A 22839-nucleotide genomic window follows, 5' to 3' on the forward strand; every position below is an offset into this window, starting at 1 on the left:
AGCACATGTTGCTGAGCTGTAAAAATGAGCAAAACGTTTTCCACATGCCTGGGTGATGCCTCCCCAGGTACAAGCTACAATACATTTTGCTCTATGTAATTCTCTTCTGTCCCACATATGTACAATAAATCAGAAATCATATTTGAATGCATTTATACATATAAAATAAGGATCTGTATAGTACAAACAGGGACAAAATAGGGAACAATGAGAGAGTGAGAAATAGATTGCGACAGTCGCTGTCTCAATGCTTCTGTGTCAGACGTTTACATAACAGAAGCTCAGAAGGCTGACCAGAAGAAAGGCTCATGTTCTCAGGATCGAGAAATTGTAAATATTCTTGTGCTAAATGAATAAGTATATTGATTTTTCATTCTCAACATCTTTATGGTTTACTAAAACAGCAAACTGTGACATAAACATAATGTACTACTATGTGGACCAAAAACTGCAATAAATTAAAATGTAAAAAGTCCTTGCAGGCTTCAGGATCCCTGTTGTAGAGATCTGGAGGAGTAATATGTCCCCTGACCATCTCCAGATTCAGGGTCTGTCCTTTAGTTCCATGGACAGACATTAGATGGAGCGGGCTAAGCCATCCACGATGGACCAGAACTCTCCTGTCTCTTTGGTGCTGTTGGCTCAACGGGCACCCCAATCAGAGCTTCTCACATTGCCTCCCTGAGGCTGTGCATTCTGTAACATTGGCAAGGAGGGGGGTGAGAGGAGAGGGTTGTGTGTGATGGTCTTTATTCTCTATCAAGCAACAAACAAGGGGCAGTCATGGTCTGGTGGAAGGGAACTGGTCTTGTGACCGGAGGGTCGTGGGTTCGATTCCCAGGCCTGAGGCCATGACTGAGGTGCCCTTCAGCAAGGCACCTAACCCCAACTGCTCCCCGAGCGTCAGGCTAGGGCTGCCCACAGCTCTGGGCACGTGTGCACCACAGCCCCCTAGTAATCACTAGTGTGTGTGTTTTAACTGCATTGATGGGTAAATGCGTAGGACAAATTTTGATTGGGGTGAAAATCACAACTGACAAAATATGGCACATTTACATTTAACAAGAAAACAACAAATAGACGGGTGCAGCAGAATAACTCTAAACAGTTAATAGTAGAATAGCAGTGAATATGCACAAAACTGTGCGATTGTGACAGTCTTGAGTACAGTGGAGGGACCGTCTCTCATTTGGCTGGTTGAACGTGAATCGACTGGGGCAGGTATCTGTGGGGTTTAAATAGTGCTGGGAGAGGGCAGTGAGGTAACTTGGACCAGAATAATTAGTAATATGGGGATGACCGTGGGAGGGAAGGATATCAGCACTGGGGCAGCCGCACCGTGATATGACCATAATGTAGAGTTAGATGAATCAGAGTTAGATGAATCAGATGACCTCAGAGTTAGATGAATCAGCTGAAATCCATATTAACATCAAAACTATTGCATGGACCAAAAACATCTATCAATTAACATGTATAAAAAGATTTACAGTTGTATAAAAAGATTTACAGGTGAATATTCATAATTGCAAGATGTCAGTCCATTTTGTAACAAGATTGAATTTTTTGTTGAGCCCTGCAGTTCCTTACATAATCTTTACCCTCTCTTCTTGTTCATCCACATTTAGGTCACTCCTATTTGGCTATTTGTTTAACAGACATGTTTCCAGGCAAATGAGTGAAGAGACACTGAACTGGCGATAGCTGCCAATATTTGTAGCTAATCTTTATATTCACATGGCTTAAAGGTTGTATGATCCCTCTATTTTCAAAATACTGATGAAACATATATTTTGTATTTAAGGTATTTGTTTTACCAGCAAATGAAGAAAAATAATAAACAATTTTCTTTGAATGAAGAAAAAATGAAGCAAGCGTGTATGTTAAACAAGAATTTAATTTGCAAGACTTATTCACAGAATTGTCCAGATAAATGTTCCTACCAGCACACACACTGAAACAGCCACCAAGCTCTTCACAAAACACCAGCCATGATTTCCCATTACTTATTAGAATACCTTGATCTTAACAGCTGCCTGATAGGTATATGTATTTTTCTGCTGCTCACTGATATCTTTAAAAACAAAAATCCACCAGATTTTCCACCAGGTCCCTGGAGGCCACCCCTTGTGGGAAATGTCTTCACTGGGGTTGACTACAAAACCACAGAGAAGGTGAGAGGATGGTTTTGGTTTTGAACTTTGTACTATGATCTTAACCTTAAATGTTTTCTTCTGACCATTTGCAAATGTTAGTGTACAATTGAGGCATGTTTCAAAATACTACTGCTAATTTTATCACCATGCCTGATTAGCAGGCACTTTCAAACAAAAAGTTAGCACCGGTAGTAGGTTTAAAAGAAATTAATTATTTCATAAATCACCATTGTCCAACTCTTACCTCTCACTTTGTTTAATAAAATATACAACTGTTTAACAGATATTTGAATTGTGTTTCAGCTTGCTGAGAAGTATGGGGATGTTTATAGTGTGAGATGGGGCAGTGAGAAAACAGTATTTATCTCTGGATACAAAATGGTGAAGGAGGCTCTCATTACCAAACTGGATAGTTTTTCTGAGCGCCCTGTTATCCCTCTGTTTGACAAAGTCTATAAAGGGCGTGGTAAGTACATTTATTCTGAATATTTCCAGAAAATCACAAATAAAAAACTATGTATACATATTTCATTAATGTGCATTTCACAAAGACACGCAATTAATCTAACGTGCTTGATAGAAATAAGAGAGCTTGAGGAACATATGAACATAAATATAATATCTGAGATTGCATGATGGAATTAGATACTCCAGTGAATTAAAACCTTCTTGTTTCTTGTTGCACCGAGGCGTGTCCCTCAGTAATGGGTATGTTTGGAAGATGCAAAGAAAGTTTGCAATCACACACCTGCGCTACTTTGGTGAGGCTAAGAAGAATCTGGAGATGAGTATCCAGCAGGAGAGCGTCTTCCTGTGTGATGCTTTCAAAGAGGAAGGTGGTAAGTTTCAATCTGAAGTAAATTTAACCAATTAAATGAAAACATATCAATAGGACACTCAGATTAAAAAGAGTTTTGGCTGTAAATTATTTTCTTTGTCCAATCTCCTCTCTCTTGTAAGCTTGCACAGGTCTGACTTTCTTAATTCTTTGAATGAATAATTGACATGATTTGTTTTTTAAATCAAAATCAAATAATGAAACAAAGCCCAAATTTTTGTGTAAGAATGTTTATCTAAAGTGTTGAAAAAGTTTTACATTTATATGTGTTTACATTTATATATATATGTTTATTATTCATAACGCAGGTCCATTTAACCCCCAGTCCTACCTCAACCCTGCTGTTTCAAACATCATCTGTGCCCTGTTATTTGGACATCGCTTTGACTACCACGATGAACGTTTCCTCAAGACACTGTATTTCAACATTGAAGCTGTTATCCTGGCAGGGTCCACTCATGCCAATGTTAGTAGCAGACATTTTTTTCTTACAGTTTTATTCATTATGTGAATCGATAGACACAAATGTCCACAACTTCCTTCGTAATGTTTTGCCAGCTGTACAATGTCTTCCCTCGCCTGCTTGATTACGTTCCCGGACCTCACCAAAGGCTATTTAACAACTACTTGAAGATTGCTGAGTTCCTGAGAGACGAGATCAGAAAGCACAAAGAGGACTGGGATCCTTCAGCCCCACGGGACTACATTGATGCCTACCTGGCAGAAATGGAGAAGGTTTGTTTAAGATGGACCATATTGGTGATTCAAATGTCTTGTAGAGTGGTTTGTGTATCAATAGTTAAACTTTTCAGTACATACATTTCAGTGAAAACAGGCGAAATACAGGCGTACGCAATGTGGATCATCTCCCGGTTTAAATACTGTAGAAAAAGAATGACCCTGAGGCTGGCTTCAACATCGATTCATTAGTGTTTTCGACACTGGACTTGTTTGAGGCTGGGACAGAAACCACAGCCACTACAATGCGCTGGGCTCTGCTCTACATGATGAAATTCCCCCAGATACAGAGTGAGTATCTCACGTTATGAAATCTGTCATTCTGTACCGTATTAGAGCCTGGTTCAGGCTGGCTTGGTGTCATAAACACAATGGCTGTTAATGTCTATAGAAAAGGTGCAGGCTGAAATAGACAGAGTGATTGGACAGTCACGACAACCCACCTTGGATGACAGAGCTAACATGCCTTACACTGAAGCTGTCATCCATGAGACCCAGAGGATGGGCAACATTATTCCTCTGGGGTTCCCCAAAAGGGCCTGTAAAGATACCACACTGGGTGGATACTTCATACCAAAGGTCTGACATTAACCATCAGCGTTTCTTGGGGAAAAAGATATTCATGCTATTTATTCTATTCCATAATCATTTACATACATAATTAGTGGTACCATTTTCTCTATGGGGAATGATGCACAAATATAACTTCCTCTCCCATCATTAGGGCACTGCTGTGACAATAAGCCTGTCATCTGTACTTAATGACAAGAGTGAGTGGGAAACACCAGACACCTTTAACCCAGGACACTTCCTGGATGACCAGGGCCAGTTCCGCAAGAGAGACGCCTTTATGCCCTTTTCAGCAGGTGACAACAATAGCTGATTCATCATTGCTTCGCCATCACATAATACATCACAAATACACTAATTTGTAATGCATTAGTTTATGTTGCTGTAAACCTCAGTAACATCTTTCCCTTGCACCAGTGTCTAAGTGTGGGGTTTGTACAAATATACTCTGAGAGTATATCACAATGTTGCACTCAAATGTGATGCACAGAAATCCCTGTTCCCCAGGTAGGAGGTCGTGTCTGGGGGAGCCACTGGCCCGCATGGAGCTCTTCCTGTTCTTCACCTCCCTCCTCCAGCAGTTCACCTTCTCTCCTGAGCCTGGAGTGGAGCTGAGTCTGGAGGGGCAGCTGGGCTTCACCAACGCCCCAGGCCCCTACCGCCTGTGTGTGAGCCCACGCTGAAGCCCTTCGTGGAGGGCAAAGGATGGGGTGGGATTTGGGGTGTTAGTACACATGTAGAAAGTCCAAGGGAAAGGTTGAGTCCATTGTTGAATTAAAGATGGGAACCATAAAATACATGTAATGTGTAGTACAATATGCATCTACAGGTTGGGTTAATATGACCTGAGTGAATATATAAGAGGGAATAATATTACATTTTCTTTCATATTATTTTTGAGAAATATATGCTTCTCCTTGGCTAGTTGTGTAACATTTAAACATGTAGATTTACTAATTATTTGTTCGTAAACAGGTGTGTTCATTATCAGGCATGAGAAGTGCACCTGTAATAGTGATGATCTCTTACTTGTGTATTCCAGTCCTAACGCTTTTACTGTTTTCACCATGATGACTGATAATGTATGATGTTATTATACTATTGCTTTCTAGAAGGCAGATAAAATTTACTTTTTTGTCTGTTTTTTGAAAGCAATAAAGCAATAAATATGCAAATAGCCATATAAATGCATAAAATTTTCTGTAAGACTTTTGTTCTCAAAATTTGATGGGGAAGGGGGTTTCGAACGTAATTTGTTGAGGGGGGACAGACACATAATTATATTGTTTGGTTTCGGTATCTCTTCTTTATCTCTTCTTACGTCTCTTCTTTAACAGCGCCATGCTTCTCAAGTGAGTCTGTTTTGGAAACCATAGAAACGTGCCGCATAGAGACACAACGTGCCGTAAAGCGCCACACAGTGTCGTAAAATGTTGCAAATAAAATGTTATTTATTTTTATGGCGGTTTATCAAATATTTATTATTATTTATGGGGAGATGGGCCTCGGGCCGGTACAAATTCATTAAAGGGCCGGTTCTGGCCCGCAGGCCACCAGTTGAATAGCCGTGATGTAGGCTGTAGTGATTTTTAAATCATTCTGAAGCAGACATCCTGCACGCTTCCTGTCCTCTGCTAGCCTGAGAACAAATTCTGTTTTCACTACTGCAGCTGTTGCTGGGGACATTCCAGCCCTTGAAAAAAACAGCACAAAACACACACACACACACACACACACACACATAGCCTTATGAAGATTCTAAACCTGGTTGTGTGTTGTTTACAGTTCACAATAACAAAAAAACGCTTTACTGGACTTACAGCGCTAAACATTTCGATTTTAACATACCAAAAGTGTTTCCATGGTATTCATTTGAAAGTCTGTACTGCTTTTTCCTCTTGTTTACTTGTACTTGGAGGGTCTTACGTAATCCCCACTCCACATTCCAGACACACACACACACACACACACACACACACACACACACACACACACACACACACACACACACACACACACACACACATTCAAGCAGCACAAGACCAAGGACAAGATTCTTGCCTATAACAACCATGATCTTCTACTACTTATTGGAATATGCTGATTTTAAGTACTGCCTGATGGTCGTTTTGCTTCTCTTACTGCTTACTGATATCATCAAGAATAAAAATCCCCCCAGATTCCCCCCAGGACCCTGGCCTCTACCCTTTCTGGGCAATGTTTTCACTGGACTTCACTTCAGAACCATAGACAAGGTGAATAATTTATTAACTTTTGCATTACAGAAAACCATATCTAACAAAGTACTTTTTACACTGTAATATATTTAAGAACACTGTGGGCTTTCGGAAACAGTCAGAAGAGCTTATATGTACTTTGCAGCTTTTGTCAGTTTGCCTTTTACAGTTTGTCCATTTAACTTCACTGTATTGATAGACCATGTCATTGCAATACAGAAAAAAATACAAGACTGTCATAACACACCACAGCACTAAATGTTCTTGTACATCATTACTTGTACAGTTCTGCCTGTTTCCATTGTTTGCATTTCGCAATTCTGGTCTGCAAAATACACCAAAGCATCAGAGAAACACTAATAAAGAGGACGTATCTGTACTTAAGCAAACTGAGCTTTTCTGTACATTTATAAAGTGAGCTTTTCTGTACTTTTATAAAGTACACTTCCAAATGTAAATTTTTAAATCACCAATCGATGAAATAAGTGTTTGGATTTAGCAGATTTTCCATTCATCATTATTAAAGGATTGTATTTGGTTCAGCTTGCTGAGAGGTATGGGGAGGTGTTCAGTCTGAGATGGGGCAGTGAGAAAACAGTGTTTGTCTCTGGATACAAAATGGTGAAGGAGGCTCTCGTCACTCAGCTGGACAGCTTTCCTGATCGGCCAGTGATTCCCCTGTTTTACAAAGCATTTAAAGGACTTGGTAAGAAATTGAATGGAAGGTATTTTGTAAAAATGTAAAACAGGAAAAACCATGTTAAAAAATCCTTGTTCCTTAAGATATTTAAGATAATTCTTAATTCCTTAATCCTTAATTTGTAAATCCTTAATTCCTTAATCCTTAAGATATTTTGCTGTCATTTTTATATTCCAGTAAATCGTGGTATTGTTCTAAATAATAACAATATTTTATAAGACATTTTATGTCTTCTACATATAGTTTAAAACTCCTTAAACAGTTTGATAAAAATAAACAGTTTGATCAGTTGTCTTTATATTTCTCTTGTCATGCATTTAAGGAGTAATTAGCAGTAATGGACACCTGTGGAGGGCACAGAGGAAGTTTGTCGTCACACACCTGCGGACCTTTGGTGAGGCTAAGAAGAACCTGGAGACGAGTATCCAGCAGGAGAGTGTCTTCCTGTGTGATGCTTTCAAAGAGGAGGGTGGTAAGTTGTCAGTCTAAGATACATTGTTTGGGGAACTTTCTGAACTAAAGCCTTCATGCCCAGACCTGGTGAATGGCTCACAGAAGTAATATTTCCACACCAAATTAAATGAATTCTTACAACACTGAACACTGAAAAAAGGAAACATACCTTTTGTGTGACATAAAAAATTGTAGACAGTTTATCCAGTCACAGGATTCACTGAACTCTCATTTGAAGGTCAGACATCAAAGACAGACATCACAGTCCAAAAACACAGCCAGGCACAGAACAGAATCAGAGTCCAAACACAGACAAAAAGACAGATAGGAAAACATCACAAAATCCAGAATACAAAGCAAAGTGTTCAAAAAACAAGCAAGGGGGTAGAATACAAGAGACTCAGTATGAAGACACATGGCACAGGGTAATGCTGCACAAAGACTGACGGGAACAGAGGGAGATGTATAGACACTGATTGAGGTAACAGGTCCAGGTGAGTACAGATTATTATGACAGTCAGTACTCCAGAGACAAGAACCTCTGGTGGCCAAAAGGGCAAACAACTGGAGCCCCCCTGACACTATTATTCACTGCAGAAATATAATAATGAAATTATTTTGTTTGGAAATAAATAGCAGAGCCATTTTAATGTTACAGGACCATTTGAGCCCCATTTCCTGCTCATCAGTGCTGTCTCAAACATTATCTCTTCTTTAATGTTTGGGCATCGTTTTAATTACCATGATGAACGCTTCCAGAAAATTCTGCGCTTGGACGCTGAAGCCATCATCTTGTCAGGCAACCCACAGGCACTGGTTGGTGGATATAAACTTTCACACACTCAGAAACTATTCAGTACAGTATACATTACGTATGTGTAAGGCCCTTAACAAGATATTTCCACAACTAATTATTGATTTTATTATTATTATGGTAGTTGTACAATGCTTCTCTAAGCTTCTTTGAATAAGTATAATACACATGCCGTATTTTGCACCAAGTACCAGTGTGCATGTGCAAAACAACCATGAACTAAAGAGAGTGAGAAGCCTTCTGTTGTATTTGTGTGGCAGCTGTACAATGCCTTCCCACGCCTCTTTGAATACCTTCCTGGACCTCACCAGAAGATTTTTGCAAACTATGAGAAAATTGTAGATTTCCTGAAAGACGAAATCAAAAAGCACAAAGAAGACTGGGATCCTTCAGACCCACGGGACTACATCGATGCCTACCTGGCAGAAATGGAGAAGGTCTGTTTAAGAATGGTAGCAAAGCCATTTTCATTTTTCCATAGTTATTTCATACAGTTCATTTGTTTACTGTGTCATCGACCAACATACATCACACTTCATACATAATGGTTCACTGAACCCTCCAGAAAAAGAGTGACCCTGAGGCTGGCTTTAACATGGAGACACTGGTTGTTGCTACACTGGACATGCTTGAGGCGGGGTCAGAAAGCACAGCCACGACATTACGGTGGGGACTGCTCTTCATGATGAAATACCCTCACATACAAGGTAAACTTTGTTTCTTCATCATAATTTGTAGATGTAGACATGTTTATGTCTGAAACATTTATATGATGATGTGATGACTTACCGTTTCAGAAAAGGTGCAGGCTGAGATAGACCGAGTGATTGGACAGTCACGCCAACCCACCTTAGATGACAGAGCTAACATGCCTTACACTGAAGCTGTCATCCATGAGACCCAGAGAATGGGCAACATCGTCCCTCTGGGGTTCCCCAAAAAGGCCTGTAAAGACACCACACTGGGTGGATACTTCATACCAAAGGTCTGAAATTAACCATCAGTGTTTCTTGGTGGAAAAGAAATGTCTTCTATTTTGTTTTACATACAGTGTGTATCACATATACACATGTACTTAGAGGTGCATTCTTCCCCAAGGAAAATGCTGCAGAAATTTAATCTGTGCCATAAATGACTTCCTCTCCCATCATTAGGGCACTACTGTCACTACAAACCTGTCATCTGTACTTAATGACAAGAGTGAGTGGGAAACGCCAGACACCTTTAACCCAGGACACTTCATGGATGACCAGGGCAAGTTCCGCAAGAGAGACGCCTTTCTGCCCTTTTCAGCAGGTGACACCAATATGCAGTACTGTGTCCCCAACCTCACATCTGAATAATGGATAATAAATATATATATATATGAGACGTAATTGCGAATAGTACAGATATGGAAGGTTATATAGAAAACAACCCCATGTGCACTATATATGTAGTCCAGCATGAATGACAGCTGCTATTGGAAGGAGATGAGCTTCAGGGGTCCACAAGGAAGGAGATGAGCTTCACGGGTACACAAGGAAGGGGATGAGATTCACTGGTACACAAGGAAGGTTCAATGAATGTGAAGAACAGCAGTGGACAAGTTATTGAACATATTATGATGTAATGATGTAGGCAAGTGTGATCAGGGACATGTGTGTTAGCGCCTAGCCATGGTGAGTTAATGTACAGTGTTTAATGAAACTACTGCATGTATGTGGATAATGGACTAGAAGGGTTTAGGACATTGGAGACATTTTGCTTAATTACAGATAAGAATGTTAACGTCAAATACAAAATTTTTCTCATTTATGTCATATTATTATGGTTCACCTGATACCAGGAAATCCCTGTTCCCCAGGTAGGAGGTCGTGTGTGGGGGAGCCACTGGCCCGCATGGAGCTCTTCCTGTTCTTCACCTCCCTCCTCCAGCAGTTCACCTTCTCCCCTGAGCCTGGAGTGGAGCTGAGTCTGGAGGGGCAACTGGGCTTCACCTACTCCCCAGGCCCCTACCGCCTGTGTGTGAGCCCACGCTGAAGCCCTCCGTGGAGGGGAGAGGAAGGGCAAGATGCCCTGAGGATGAGGTGCAGGTGGAGGTTTTAAATATGACAATCAGAAGAACCAAATTGAACCAGACAACTGTAAGTGGTATAGATTTGTTGACATGTTGATGAATGCAATCCTAACATATGTTAGACTTTTTCTAAAACCATAAACATCATCAAATACATAATTAAAAATATATGATCATTTACCTGAAGCTACATACTTCCTATATACCAGTAGCAAACCGTGACCATTAAACCTAGGACCGCTCCCATCCTCCCCGAAAAAAAATTGTTTCCTCTCCTAATTAACTGCAATAAAGAAAAAAAATTGAGATGACAGTACACCTTTAGAAACGCAATAAACAATAATATCTGTACTAGATCACTTCTTAAGCAAAATAAGGTTCAAACAAAATAAGGTTCACAGCTCCGTGTTCCTCGGATGCGGAATATGTAAACGACGCGCACGAGGGCATTAAAGGAATGAATCGAAACTAGCTAGCGGTGGTACGCTAACGCCAACTAGCATCGCCACAGCGGGCGGAAATTATCATACAGTTAAGCCCGCCCACTAAGAGGTAAGATATGATTGGTCAATTTTGCTGTCATTTGAAACTGGTATTGCGCTGAATTATAACTGCCAGGCCCTCTGTAAATGAACAGCGGGCTCACCAATCACCAACATTCTGCGGAGGCATCACAGTCCTGATCAGGCCCGTCGCGATGGGGCAGGCAAACCAGGCAATTGCTTGGGGCCCCAAGCTGGCCTGGGGCCCCCAGACAACAACAGGTTAAGAATTAAATGCAGCGACAAATTGTGTGAGCCCCCCTTTACATTCTCAAAGTCATGAGCAATGACACTGTTCTCAGAATCCCCCTCAAGGGGGCCCCTCCCACCAGCTGCTGAAGGCAGGCAGACACTGTCCTGGCAGACAGCCAACTTTTAGACGCCAGCAAATATGAAACTTAACCATGAAGCAAATTTATCCATCAGGAAGCCAAAAGAGAAAACAAAAGAAGGAAGAGGAACACAAAAAAACACAAGACAGTGGTAAGTGATGATTTACACTGGATAAATTAGGCCTATCTGTACAAATTGTGTAATTTAGCAGCAGGTAGGCTAAAAACAATATATACATCCCGGGTAATCCCATACTTAAATCTGCTATGTTCAGCTACAAGTAGTAAATTTGTAAAGTAGTTAGTTTGAGGTGTATATGCTGTGGTTCTTTAAGGTGGACTGCGGCCAGATGTGTTTTTTTTTTTTGGCCGGAGGGGGGTTTGGGCATGAGATTTCTGGTGTGGAGGTTGGGGGGGCCCCGGTTGGTGTCTTTGCTTGGGGCCCCCAAATACCTTGAAACGGCACTGCATATATCTATGTAGATATTGCATTAAAAACCAGATTTTTACAGCTAGAATAGTCATTTACCACATTAATAATGTATAAAGTGTATTTTTGATGCATTTAATGTTAGCTAAATTGAAAAAAAAAAACTGCTTTTCTTTCAAAAATAAGAACATTTCTAAGTGACCCCAAACTTTTGAACGGTAGTGTATATACATTTTGAAAATTGTTCTTGAGGTCAGTAATGGCAAACAAAAAAAACAGAAATGTGTTGTCTGATTTTGCTGCATACAGGCTACGTTGGGCGTACCCTGGATTCTGTAGCCATGTTTATGAGGATTTGAGTGTGTGAATGAGTGTATGATTGGATGAGGTGTGAGTGCATGGATGTGTTATAAAGACTTGTAAATAAATAACTACTAAAAAACTACTGTACCTGTTTCCTTGCTTTACCACATTAAAAATAGTTCAGTGTTCTAAATGGCAAAAAATAAATTTTCTATTTTATTTTAAGCAACCATATTTTGTATGGATTTGTGAATGGGGTTCTATGTAGGAGTACAGTCCCCTGTGGTGCTGCATTGTCTGAGCAGGTGGCTGGCAGCACAGATTACACTCAGCTGTACAAAATGTGGACTGTGTAAGGTGGTTCTACTGGTGAAGGACATTCAGGTTATTTTAATTAGTTTAACAGATGCCAAGAAAAACACTCATACGTTATTGACCAAAATGTATGTTTTTCTTTATTATCCCACATGAATAATTTAAGTCTTAGTACAATCTTTAGATTTTTCTTGAATAGTTTAATTGTCAGTTCTGAATATGTACAGGACATACAAATGATTGAAATTGCATTACTCTCTTACCCAAAGTTACAGCAATAAAATAAATATTAAATGTAGCAGCAGTGGTTGTAAAGTTCCTTTACAACTTTACCAAAACAAGGCACAGGGAAAGGCACATGATAAGACACAGTCGTCGTCAGTGTCCCTGGGGTGCGTGGTGGCAACTTCATGCGCTTAACCATTAGCCAGAATAGTGCCACTCTTGGTCTCTACAACACTGCTATGGAGCTATTCTAGTGTCACCAGAACCTGAACCTGAAATCATTATTACTTGAAAAAACAGTCTGTAAAATCCTCGCAGGTATGCAAAAATTCAATCAAGAGAGCACACCAGATCAATCGAGACAAAGTTCCAAGTGCAACAATATTCCAGGCTCACAAATGGCACCACTACAAACACTGCACACGAAACTCACACATGGCACTCCATATTAATAGCTACCCACACATCAAATGTCCCACCAAGGCCCAGTGGTAGGCGTACACACAATGGCTACAGCCTGCAGTCCCCAATACTGGTCAAGTTAACATTAACATTAAAGTAATTAAAAATACGCCATTACTTTATTGATCTTAATCTAGAGCTAATTTAAAAAAAGGAAGGCCACCACAAACCGCCGAGAAGCAAGGACTACAACTACGGGACCTCGGGCTGAGCCACTTGGGGAAGGCCGAAGGTGTGCAGAGTTCCAGCACAGGTCGGCCGCCCTGGCGTGGACAAACAAACAGAACTAACACCAATAAACAAATAAACACACACAAACTAAACTAATAAAGGAGACCAGAGCTTAAGCCTGTTCTGGCCTGATGCTGGCACTCAAAGGCAGCACCAATCACAAACATACATAAATTACTAAAATTAACAAAACAACAACCAACTGCACACCATCCACCTTACCCACTGCTGACACGAAGGAGACCAAAAAAAAAAACCCCTGGGGCCCTCCACAGGCCCAGCTTTTAAAGGGTCCTCTTCCTCTCCCCATGAACCCAGCATTTCACCGCAGCAAATCCCACAGCTCCCCCTTTTGTCCTGGCCCCATTATTGCACCCTGACTCCCAACCAGTCCATTCGGTTACATAATTAAAACATTTTTAATTATCTTTGTGGTTATTAATGTGTGCAATTAACACTTATTACTGGGCTATGTACATTTAGGGAATTCATATTGATGCCATTGACTGGGAAGATTCTGGATTGGATCTGGAAGAACACCAAGGTGTCAACCTGCCAGGCTTGGAATGTCCACTTAACCCCAGGAGCCTTGAGCTGCTTAGATTAGCTGTACAACCAACTGCATCATCAGATAATTATGGGCGTGATATCTATCTGAATTGTTTGCATCATGCTTCTTATCTGTTGGATAATCAATAAGGTCTGTATATTAAAAAGCGGTGTATTAGTCCATATAAGCTATTGTTTTTGTCATGACAAGAATATTTATAAAGGCATTTTGAATTATTTGAAAAGGTGTATAATAAAACAGCTGCCTCTGGTTTTGCTCATTATGGTTTGCTATACATTGTGTATATGTACATGCTGCTACTGCTTTCTCTCGTTTTCTTTTTCAGTTGCATACAAACATTGGGGAGGAACGGACTTCTAAAAATGTATCGCTGGATTGTGGCTTCTCCACTAAATTCTATGGACATCAACAACTTACCGGAGACGACGACACCCAAGAGAACTTGGACTCAAATGGTCTTAGTCTAGAACTTGGATAGAGAATGACTTGGCTGATGTGTGGTTGTTACGTGTACTGTGGATTTTGGGGAGGTTGCTTTCTTTTTTTTTTTCTGGTTAATTTTCAACAGGTGGATCTCATCACGAGTGGATTCTGTCGGCCACGCTGGGAGGCGACACGAGCTTTACTGCCTTTATGGTTGTGTATGTATGTGTGTGGTTGCTGTGATTACTGGAAGTCGCTGAGAGGCGATACGAGCTTTACTGACTTTATGGTTGTTGTGGTGATCTTTGTCATGAACTCAGTTGTAAAACAAACACCACCATGGACTAAGAGCATAGCAGCATGTGCGCACTTATATGCACTCACGCAGTCCTGCATTTGTTAGAAATACCAGTATAGAGGCGGGCACCGTTTGTGTACTTTTGTTTGAGATTAGTTAGAGCAGTAGGTATATTTTCTTTTCTGTAAGGGGTAAGTTTTGCTTTGTTACCGTAGTGTAGTGTGTTTTTGTTTGTTTCTTTTCTTTGGTGCCGTCTACTGCTCCTTTCCTTGTTTGGTTGATTTATGGTTAATCGTGTGTGGTTGTACGTACGTGTCTGTTCAGTGTGTGCTGCATAAAGGCTCTTCTACTCATTACCACTCTGCAGTAAAGAGTTCTTTTAACGCATCCGACTGGTTTCCGCGTTCTTCTTTCATTTCATCTTGTCCGCAACCGGCATGCTACTGCCCCACACCCCAAACATAGACCCACGACATCGTGGGGTCGTAACAGTGGTTACATAATGGTTTGTGTGTTGTAGGTATTAACCCAGTCTTTACAAACCCTAGGCTAGATAACCACATGATATGCAGATTTATTTAAGCTATATTTACTCAAGGACTGGCTTTGAGAAGAAAAATGCTTCACTCAAACACAAATTAAAGAATGTTTTAATGCTCATTCCACTATAAACAATGTGGGTCATGTGTGTATACAAAAAAAACCATACTGTTCTATATATACTGTTCTATAATCATTGCATGCATTTAGATCAGGTTTTAATTCAGGTTTATTATAAAACTATTGCTACTTTAAATGGAATCGTGTTACTACCTTAAAACCTGAACTTGAAGTCCATTGACAATTGCAGATTTTGAGAATTGCCATCTGTATTTATTTGCTAGAGAAAATTTTTAACCAAACTTGCAAAGGCATTCTGCCCTTTCAGCAAAAAGTCTTGAGCTAGAAGGAGCCAAAACTGCAACCTGAAGAATTTGCCAACATGGGGGAAAATATTAAGAACTTGTAACAAACTCTTGAGTAAATGTATTCAGCACTTTTGGTTTAAATTCTGGCTAGTGCCAACTGAACAGCAGTCACTAATATATGGAACGACAGAAAAAAAAGATACGAATTTGAATGAGCCCAAACCCAGTGTGATGGGTACCAATGCATGACAGCAAATCACTCCTAAAAGCCTCAAAATCTTCATAATGGCCAGGGATCTTGAGCACCTCGAAGCAGGTAGATGCTGTTGGAAGGCTACCTTTAACAATTTCAAAGGTGAGCTCTCTAGGTAGAACCTCCCACCCTGTCCAGAACTTCAGCAGACTTTTGATCTCAGTAGGTGATGCTGTGAATGAAGCAGGTTTGTAAGTAGCTAAAGATAAAATCCTTTAAGACTTTGACAAATCCTAAAAGAAAGACAAACAAGTGGACATTTTTCCACATTACCAGTTTGAATGAAGTGTCGAAGGAATCCAGAGATGCGGCATTTGGTGGCAAGTGGATATTCTGAATCAGAATCATCCTCCTCTTGTTCAGGCCAGCAAACTGTCTGCAGAACTAACTACACATACAAGACATAAAACAAAGCTGAGACATTCTTAGCTAGATGTTGACCAATCATACTTTGATACTTCACAAAACAATTTGCATGTAAAACTAAGCAAATAAATGTAGATTTTAAGATGCATTAATCTATAGGAAGTAATGTATATTTGAATAAGGACATGAAAAACATCAGTAAATATGTTTATTTTATTTACAAAAAGGAAAGCTTTCTACCAACCTCTGGGACGCACTGTAATGATTCTCTTGGGAAAAGCAGAGGCACCGTGTCTGGACGTTGGGACAAAACTGACCACATCGGTGTTTCCTTGAGGCCACGTCTCATTTGTTTGATTTGTCGCATGATTCGTCCAATTACCTGTTAAAATTACACAAAGCATTTTATATAAAATGTCAATTTTATATGACTCAAACAATAATTCCACAAATCTATTATCTTGATCCACAATAAGGAGTGAAAACCGTACAGCATGGATGAGCATCTTTTCAAAAAGCCACCTCCTGTTATCATTAGTTACACCAGGGAGATCCCAAGCATACGCCAAATCTTGCACTGTGTTCTTTTCTTCATTTGAAAATTCAGACTTCTCAAGCTTTAAAGATACAAAAAGGTTAGATAATATGATATGTTGATTGACAATGACTGTTAAAGACATTTTAACAGGTATACAATAAAATAAAAACTGCATCATAAAAGGATTAACCTACAAGCTTCACTGTTTCACGGATATCCAAGTCTGGACAGTCATTTAGCTGCACAGTTGCTGTTTCAGGATTTCCTCCCAGAAGAACATGCACAAAAGCTGGGCTCAAACCAGACAGACATGGCCCTCCATGTATAAAGGAATGTCCCAAAATTCTCCCAGCCACAACAAACAGATCACTGTCAACAAGAAAGGGGGAGGCTGACGGCACCAAATGATCTACTTCTCCCTCAAAAAGTCTGGTGACCCCAATGTTTGCTGAAATGCAGAAATAATTTCAGTATAATTATGCATTGTGATTTTTGTGAAAGCAGTACAATATACCACTGTTTCTTATTCATTACTACAATATGTGGATGAATTACCCAGGTTTACAGAAAATCCAGACTTCAGTCTATCAATGCAGGTTGAAAAAAAGAACCGTGTAACACCTTCCCCAACAGCACAATCACCTGTGAAAATAGCCAGATTTTTAAATAAAACATGCCATTGTTAACTACTCATTTCTATTGTAAAGTCTGTACCTTCCAATTTGCAGTACAAAGGTCGAGCCCATTCCACACGTGTCTTCTTGTAGAAAGAGATCAGAGCCCCATCTCGTTCTGCTGGGGTGCTTCTCATGTCCATGTACAGACTCAAAGGTGCCTGTGTAGCATGGTTACGAAGTTGTGTCTCTCGATACAGAGACATGGCTTTGATAGGGTCTGGGATTGACTGCCACTCTATGGATTGGGAAACGGGAAAACCCATGAGAAACTCAAATGGCCAATAAAGGCAAGCATGACATACACAAGGCTTCTAAATGTAAGACTACTTGTATTTTGTAATAGAATACAGCACCAACCATCCACAATCTTGGCACTACAGCCTGGCAATACCTCATCCGCAACTTCTGAATGGCTGTCAGCACTACAATGGTCAAAACAAAACCTCATATGTTCAATGAGACAACTTTACAGGAGAAGAAAATGGTTTTAATAGAATATCAGTGTAGAAATTCTTAATTCGAGCCAATTTTGGACCATTCCTATCCCTCTAATTTATACATTTTAAATAATGTAAAAAAGGAAAATGACAAAAGTGAGATGTTAGCATTTGATAAATCCATGAATACCTTTCTCCACATGAACTTGCGTGTATTTCAATGGTTTCGTAAGAGAATGTTTTTAAGCATATTGGACAGGTGTGATCAACAGGTGCTGAGAAAATGGAAGCACAGAATTCACATCATAACTAAGACTTCATTTCTAGCATTTATTTTTAGCAATATAATTTTTAGGGATGCACCGAAATGAAAATTCTTAGCCGAAACCGAAAACCGAAAATGAGGAAACCAAGGCCGAAAGCCGAAAACCGAAACACCGAAATACATTATGCCAATTATTAGCAGGTCTCTCAAGTCTCACGCATTGAGCGTGTGACACACGCATTTGACCGTCTTCACACGCTCACACGCCACACCTCCGATTTCACACGGCGAGAAAACAAATCTAGTTTATTTACCTCCGATCCATATCTATGTCGCCCTCCACTGGCGATCGATCGCGATATACAACGTATACAACCCCCCCGCTCAACAACTGACGGTCGCCACATACACCCCCCCCCCCCCCCCCCCCCGCTCAACAATTAACGTTCGCCCCCCCCCCCGTCAGCAACTCTCACACTCTGGCATGAATCCAAAACTTGCGAGCCCTGATTATTAGTAACATTGGATTTATGGCTAACCTCACTAAAATCAAGGCATTGCTATTCAAAGAATAAATCAACTACAAAATTTGATTTGAAAATATTTATTTAGCACTGACATTACAGTAATGCATATTATAAAATACAATTAGTGGTGGGCCGTTAACGGCGATAACGCTGACAACGAACGACCACTAATTAAATTTAACTCGCTTGCAGACCGTTTTTATCTGAGAGGATAAATATATGTATTTTATACGAGTTAAATTTTATTATAACTGACTGGCCTGAAAGATAAATATAAATTCTCTCATAAAAACGCAACATTAAACAGCTCAGGTAAACACGCTTCTGAGAAATGTCGTCTGCTCGGCAAAACATAACGGGGCTCAATGTGCTCTATTAGCCTACGAAATCCCACATCCTCTACGACAGAGAACGGCTGATCGTCTAAGGCAACGAGTTCCATAATTTTTGGTGTAATGTCCTTTGCCTTTGCGCCATCACTGAAACTTTTTTGCTTTCTGCATCACTGAAACTTTTTTGCTTTTGAAACTTTTTTTAAATCCAAATAAGCACGTGCAGGTGGCGATTTTTGCTTGCGTCATCACAACACATCGTTTCGGCCGTGTTGTTTCGGTGATGAAAGTATTTCGTCCGAAAATTTTCGGTGGCTGAATTTTCGGTGCATCCCTAATAATTTTATATCATATTATATCAGCATTGCAAATGTACTTTTACTTTACACAAAATTACTTACATTTGGTCCCTTTTGGCTCATTACCATCACTGTCTAGATGGTCAGATTCTTCCACAGAGTCTTCCACAGCTGTGATTTCACATGACTTGATGTGATCAGCCAGAACTTGGAGTGGATATAACGTTTTGCACTTCTGACACAGAGCTTTTGTCATGTTGCTGAATGTTTCTGATGTAGGGGGCAATAGATTAGTGTCCAGCTGTTCTTGAAGTGGAGTTATATAAATGGGCCCTTTACAAGCTGCTCTCAGAATTTTGCCAGTATATCCACAATCTTCTGGTGGCACAAGAGACAGCTTTCGTCTTCCCCATCCTCCTAAAGTAAAAATATGAACAAGTTCATTTTACTTCGCTATTTAAGTCCCCACAGGTGCCCCTCCAATGCTTTGCATTTGAGCCTTATAATCCACTGATTGATACTTTTACTGCTGGTCCTCAGTATGTGTCCGTTTCTTGTATTTTATTAAAATCCCCATTTGTGTTTCATGCACTCGTTTCTTGCTCTATGTTAATAACATGTCACAGTTACACTCAAAGATGGTTCATCATTAGTTCATTAACTAGAACACAGCATAATTAGAGGGTTCTTCAGACTCATTGTATTTTTTATGTGGATCAATAGAATGTATTTTCAATAGGTCTCTTTTACTGTTACAATGTCAAACTTGTAACAAAAAATAACTTTATAGAATTATTCAAAAAGATTAAATTTCTCCATAAACATTCTCCATCAATCTTAACAACTTATTCCATAATAAGAGAATCATCTATTCAATGGTTCTTTTAAGTGTTAAGAACTATCTTTAAGTGTACATAAAGAAATGTCTACATCAAACAAATAATTTAGTCTGTACCTGGTGCTTTGTAAAGAAGCCAGCCTCCTTTTATTGTATTTAGCTTTGGATACAGCAGATTGAGTTGCTCCATTAACTGCATTATAAAAAGTAAACAAAAACAAACATATAATGATGCAAAAATTACATTTTGTTTGGGACCAATGCTATAATGAAATGTTATAATACCCTCCAAATAGTCTCTCCCTGTTGTGTTAATTGGGGTAAGTCCATACAAGTCTTACAAACTGAGGGCATAGGTTTCATATGTTCATTGTGTGTGCCTACCTCCTCATGTGTGGTATCTTCATCTAGAGTAGCAGTTCTTTGCCCTAAACCAGCCTGTAAATGCACCAGCTGCTCTGAATCTATTGGTGTCTTTTCATACAGGCTTGGCAAGAGATGGAAAGTGACGCTTATTTTTTGTATCTTTTTACGTGGAACTGCCTCCTGGAAACGTCCACATATTAAACGTCGCTTAGCCTTCCCTTTGGAATAAAGGCCTGGAAAGGCCCTGTGGAAACAAAAACAAACAAAATATAAAAACCACAGAAAAACAATTTTCCTCCCTACAATTTTAAGTTGTTACTTAAACAATCAGTTAATCTAAACCTGGTCATTTCTGTCTGAACTGTAGGTCTAGGAGCCTGCTCGCCTGGTCTTTGACCTCCCTGTTGCCTGTAAAAGGGTAATCATAGAAAACTCTTAATTTTGTAGATAAAATATTCCACAACAAGCTTCATAAAGGTATAAAAGCCTAAACGTTGAACCTGCTATTGTCCTCCCTGGAGGGTAACACAGCACTGACTGTGGTCCCTTGGCTCTCACATGATGCAAGCAGAGATACTAGATGTCTTGCAGAACGTAATACTTCAGCATGACTACCCTGTCAAGAAAAAATGTAAACCAGAAATGTGATAAATGGACAACCAAATGTTCTTCACTGAACAGAAAGAAATGGCATACTGGAGTTTTTTGCAATTCAACCACAAACCTGCCGCGATGCGTTCAGTATCCATTGTCTTGGTAATGACTCAGTGTTTGGAAGCACCAATCACTATACCCACTGAAAGCTTGCACAATACTGATATTAACTAATGCGATACATGAAAGTTTAGTTGTATAGCACGTCTCATATGCAACTTACAATATACACATCTATACTACCGACCCTGAAGGTTAATGGCAACTTCGCAGAGTTAGGCGGTTGAATATGCAGCCTCTAAATTGACTCCCGTGCAAAACAAAACGTATTTTGTTCTTATTGCAAAATAAATATATGTTGAATAATGTTGCTTCGTTGCAAACACCAACTCACATTCCCATAACCTTCACTAAAATATTCCAAGCAATTTTGCCGGAAGAATATAGCTGTGATTTAAGTTAGAATAGGACTATGTGTATGCGCGGTGTCTACTAATAACTCCGATAATAAAAACGCTGTTTTTTCTATGCGCGCACACACATGCACAGCGGCTTAATCATTTTTACCGACTGTGATTTGTGACTAATGTCAATACACCTACACCAGAATATATAATGCTTCTTTGCGGAATGCCTCAGTGCTTCCGTCACGTACTTACATATGTTAAAACAAAATGCTGTTCATCTTCGATACTGAAAAAACCTAACGCGGATACTAACTGGGCGTACACTGTACGATATTTTAAATCGTGTACTCCGCTCCATCTCAAACTGTACAACTAAATCGCAGGGAGAGTCGGCTAGTTGAGCTGCTTCAACAGTGCGATACTCTCACGAGGAGCGATTTGAATTTCAAACATGTTTGATATTCTTGCGACGCTGCGATTTCTGATCGGGAGTTGGTTGTGAGGTGTGAATCGCTCCTCGGTTACCTGTGTAAACTACACGATGCACGACACGCAATTGAGCCGAAACTCGGCCCGATCGCAAAAATAGTCGCACAAGTGAAAAATCGGCTGAAAATGGGCCAAAAATCGCACAGTGTACGCCCAGCAAACTAGCCTGCCAACATGTGCTTAAATCCAAAATCTGATTTTCCATTTACAAACGAGCAATAAACAATGAACTCTGGTGTGGTCCTAATGAAAAAGAGGATAAGGTAATAAATAGGTTTACTTACAGCTGGAAAAGCTCCGACAGTGCGATCTTCGGCCATGGTCTTCCGAATGGTCCTTTTACAAAACTGGCACAAAGACGCGCCTCCCATTGACCTCTGATGTTTTGTGATTGGCCAGATGCAGTTCGATTAGCTCTGAGTTTGTTTGCTCATCCTACGTATCCCGGATGAACCGCATTTCAACCTGAACCTGAATTTCGACCCGAACCTGAATTACGACCCGAACCTGAATTACGACCCGAACCTGAATTTCGACCTGAACCTGAATTTCGACCTGAACCTGAATTTTAACTCGAATTTTTGCATACCTGCGAGGATTTTACATACTGTTTTTTCAAGTAATAATGATTTCAGGTTCAGGTTCTGGTGACACTATAATAGCTCCATACACTGCCACATCACTAGTTGCCCAGGTGTGTATAATAATACTTAATTTGTGTCCATTTTAACCCCCCCCGTAACAATTTACGTTCGCCAAAATGTCAGAATGTTTAAACCGAAGGTC

The 22839-nt window shown here is 40.0% G+C and overlaps 3 protein-coding genes across 8 annotated transcripts; 2 read left to right on the forward strand and 1 right to left on the reverse strand.

Moving 5' to 3' along the window:
* The first annotated feature begins 1931 nt into the window (after positions 1-1931).
* On the forward strand, positions 1932-6322 carry LOC143523046 (cytochrome P450 2J2-like). Its single transcript, XM_077017177.1, has 9 exons — positions 1932-2174; positions 2460-2622; positions 2846-2995; positions 3303-3460; positions 3553-3729; positions 3882-4023; positions 4124-4311; positions 4457-4598; positions 4810-6322. The coding sequence occupies exons 1-9, from the start codon at positions 1992-1994 to the stop codon at positions 4983-4985; spliced, it is 1479 nt and encodes a 492-aa protein (XP_076873292.1). The 5' UTR covers positions 1932-1991; the 3' UTR covers positions 4986-6322.
* Positions 6323-6366: 44 nt separating this feature from the next.
* LOC143523044 (cytochrome P450 2J2-like) lies at positions 6367-15084 on the forward strand. 5 transcript variants are annotated; one of them, XR_013133201.1, is made up of 10 exons: positions 6367-6557; positions 7083-7245; positions 7562-7711; positions 8351-8508; positions 8767-8943; positions 9072-9213; positions 9304-9491; positions 9661-9802; positions 10353-14105; positions 14302-15084. XR_013133201.1 is itself a non-coding variant. In XM_077017173.1 (9 exons), the coding sequence occupies exons 1-9, from the start codon at positions 6375-6377 to the stop codon at positions 10526-10528; spliced, it is 1479 nt and encodes a 492-aa protein (XP_076873288.1). In that variant the 5' UTR covers positions 6367-6374; the 3' UTR covers positions 10529-15084. The 5 variants fall into 5 exon arrangements, 4 of the variants coding, with proteins under 4 accessions (XP_076873288.1, XP_076873289.1, XP_076873290.1 ...); XM_077017173.1 differs by having other exon boundaries at positions 10353-15084; XM_077017174.1 differs by having other exon boundaries at positions 7167-7245; positions 10353-15084.
* A 247-nt stretch (positions 15085-15331) lies between these two features.
* On the reverse strand, positions 15332-22777 carry LOC143523025 (uncharacterized). Of its 2 annotated transcripts, XM_077017146.1 has the most exons (15): positions 22338-22777; positions 21004-21119; positions 20846-20911; positions 20522-20747; positions 20255-20330; positions 19402-19716; positions 18067-18151; positions 17797-17861; positions 17477-17674; positions 17318-17404; positions 16957-17210; positions 16716-16841; positions 16469-16606; positions 16132-16246; positions 15332-16030 (listed from the first exon to the last, which is right to left on the reverse strand). In XM_077017146.1, exons 1-15 carry the CDS (start codon positions 22422-22424, stop codon positions 15777-15779), a joined length of 2208 nt encoding a protein of 735 aa, XP_076873261.1. In that variant the 5' UTR covers positions 22425-22777; the 3' UTR covers positions 15332-15776. The 2 variants fall into 2 exon arrangements, with proteins under 2 accessions (XP_076873261.1, XP_076873262.1); XM_077017147.1 differs by lacking the exons at positions 15332-16030; positions 16132-16246 and having other exon boundaries at positions 16471-16606; positions 16747-16841.
* Between the last annotated feature and the right edge of the window lie 62 nt (positions 22778-22839).

This window comes from Brachyhypopomus gauderio, chromosome 9 (assembly GCF_052324685.1).
Source record: "Brachyhypopomus gauderio isolate BG-103 chromosome 9, BGAUD_0.2, whole genome shotgun sequence".
Classification (NCBI taxonomy): Eukaryota; Metazoa; Chordata; class Actinopteri; order Gymnotiformes; family Hypopomidae; genus Brachyhypopomus; species Brachyhypopomus gauderio.

Bases quoted from the DNA above. Each gene is read 5' to 3' on its own strand.
- LOC143523046 (XM_077017177.1), top strand. From the start codon at position 1,992: ATGATTTCCCATTACTTATTAGAATACCTTGATCTTAACAGCTGCCTG. The intron at 3,461-3,552 runs GTTAGTAGCAGA...ATGTTTTGCCAG, and splicing joins CAGGGTCCACTCATGCCAAT to CTGTACAATGTCTTCCCTCG. The intron at 3,730-3,881 runs GTTTGTTTAAGA...TAAATACTGTAG, and splicing joins ACCTGGCAGAAATGGAGAAG to AAAAAGAATGACCCTGAGGC.
- LOC143523044 (XM_077017173.1), top strand. From the start codon at position 6,375: ATGATCTTCTACTACTTATTGGAATATGCTGATTTTAAGTACTGCCTG. The intron at 7,712-8,350 runs GTAAGTTGTCAG...TTAATGTTACAG, and splicing joins TGCTTTCAAAGAGGAGGGTG to GACCATTTGAGCCCCATTTC. The intron at 9,492-9,660 runs GTCTGAAATTAA...TCCCATCATTAG, and splicing joins GTGGATACTTCATACCAAAG to GGCACTACTGTCACTACAAA.
- LOC143523025 (XM_077017146.1), bottom strand. From the start codon at position 22,424: ATGGGAGGCGCGTCTTTGTGCCAGTTTTGTAAAAGGACCATTCGGAAG. The intron at 17,675-17,796 runs GTTGGTGCTGTA...CCCAATCCATAG, and splicing joins TAGTGCCAAGATTGTGGATG to AGTGGCAGTCAATCCCAGAC. The intron at 16,247-16,468 runs GTTGGTAGAAAG...TTGTATGTGTAG, and splicing joins CATTACAGTGCGTCCCAGAG to TTAGTTCTGCAGACAGTTTG.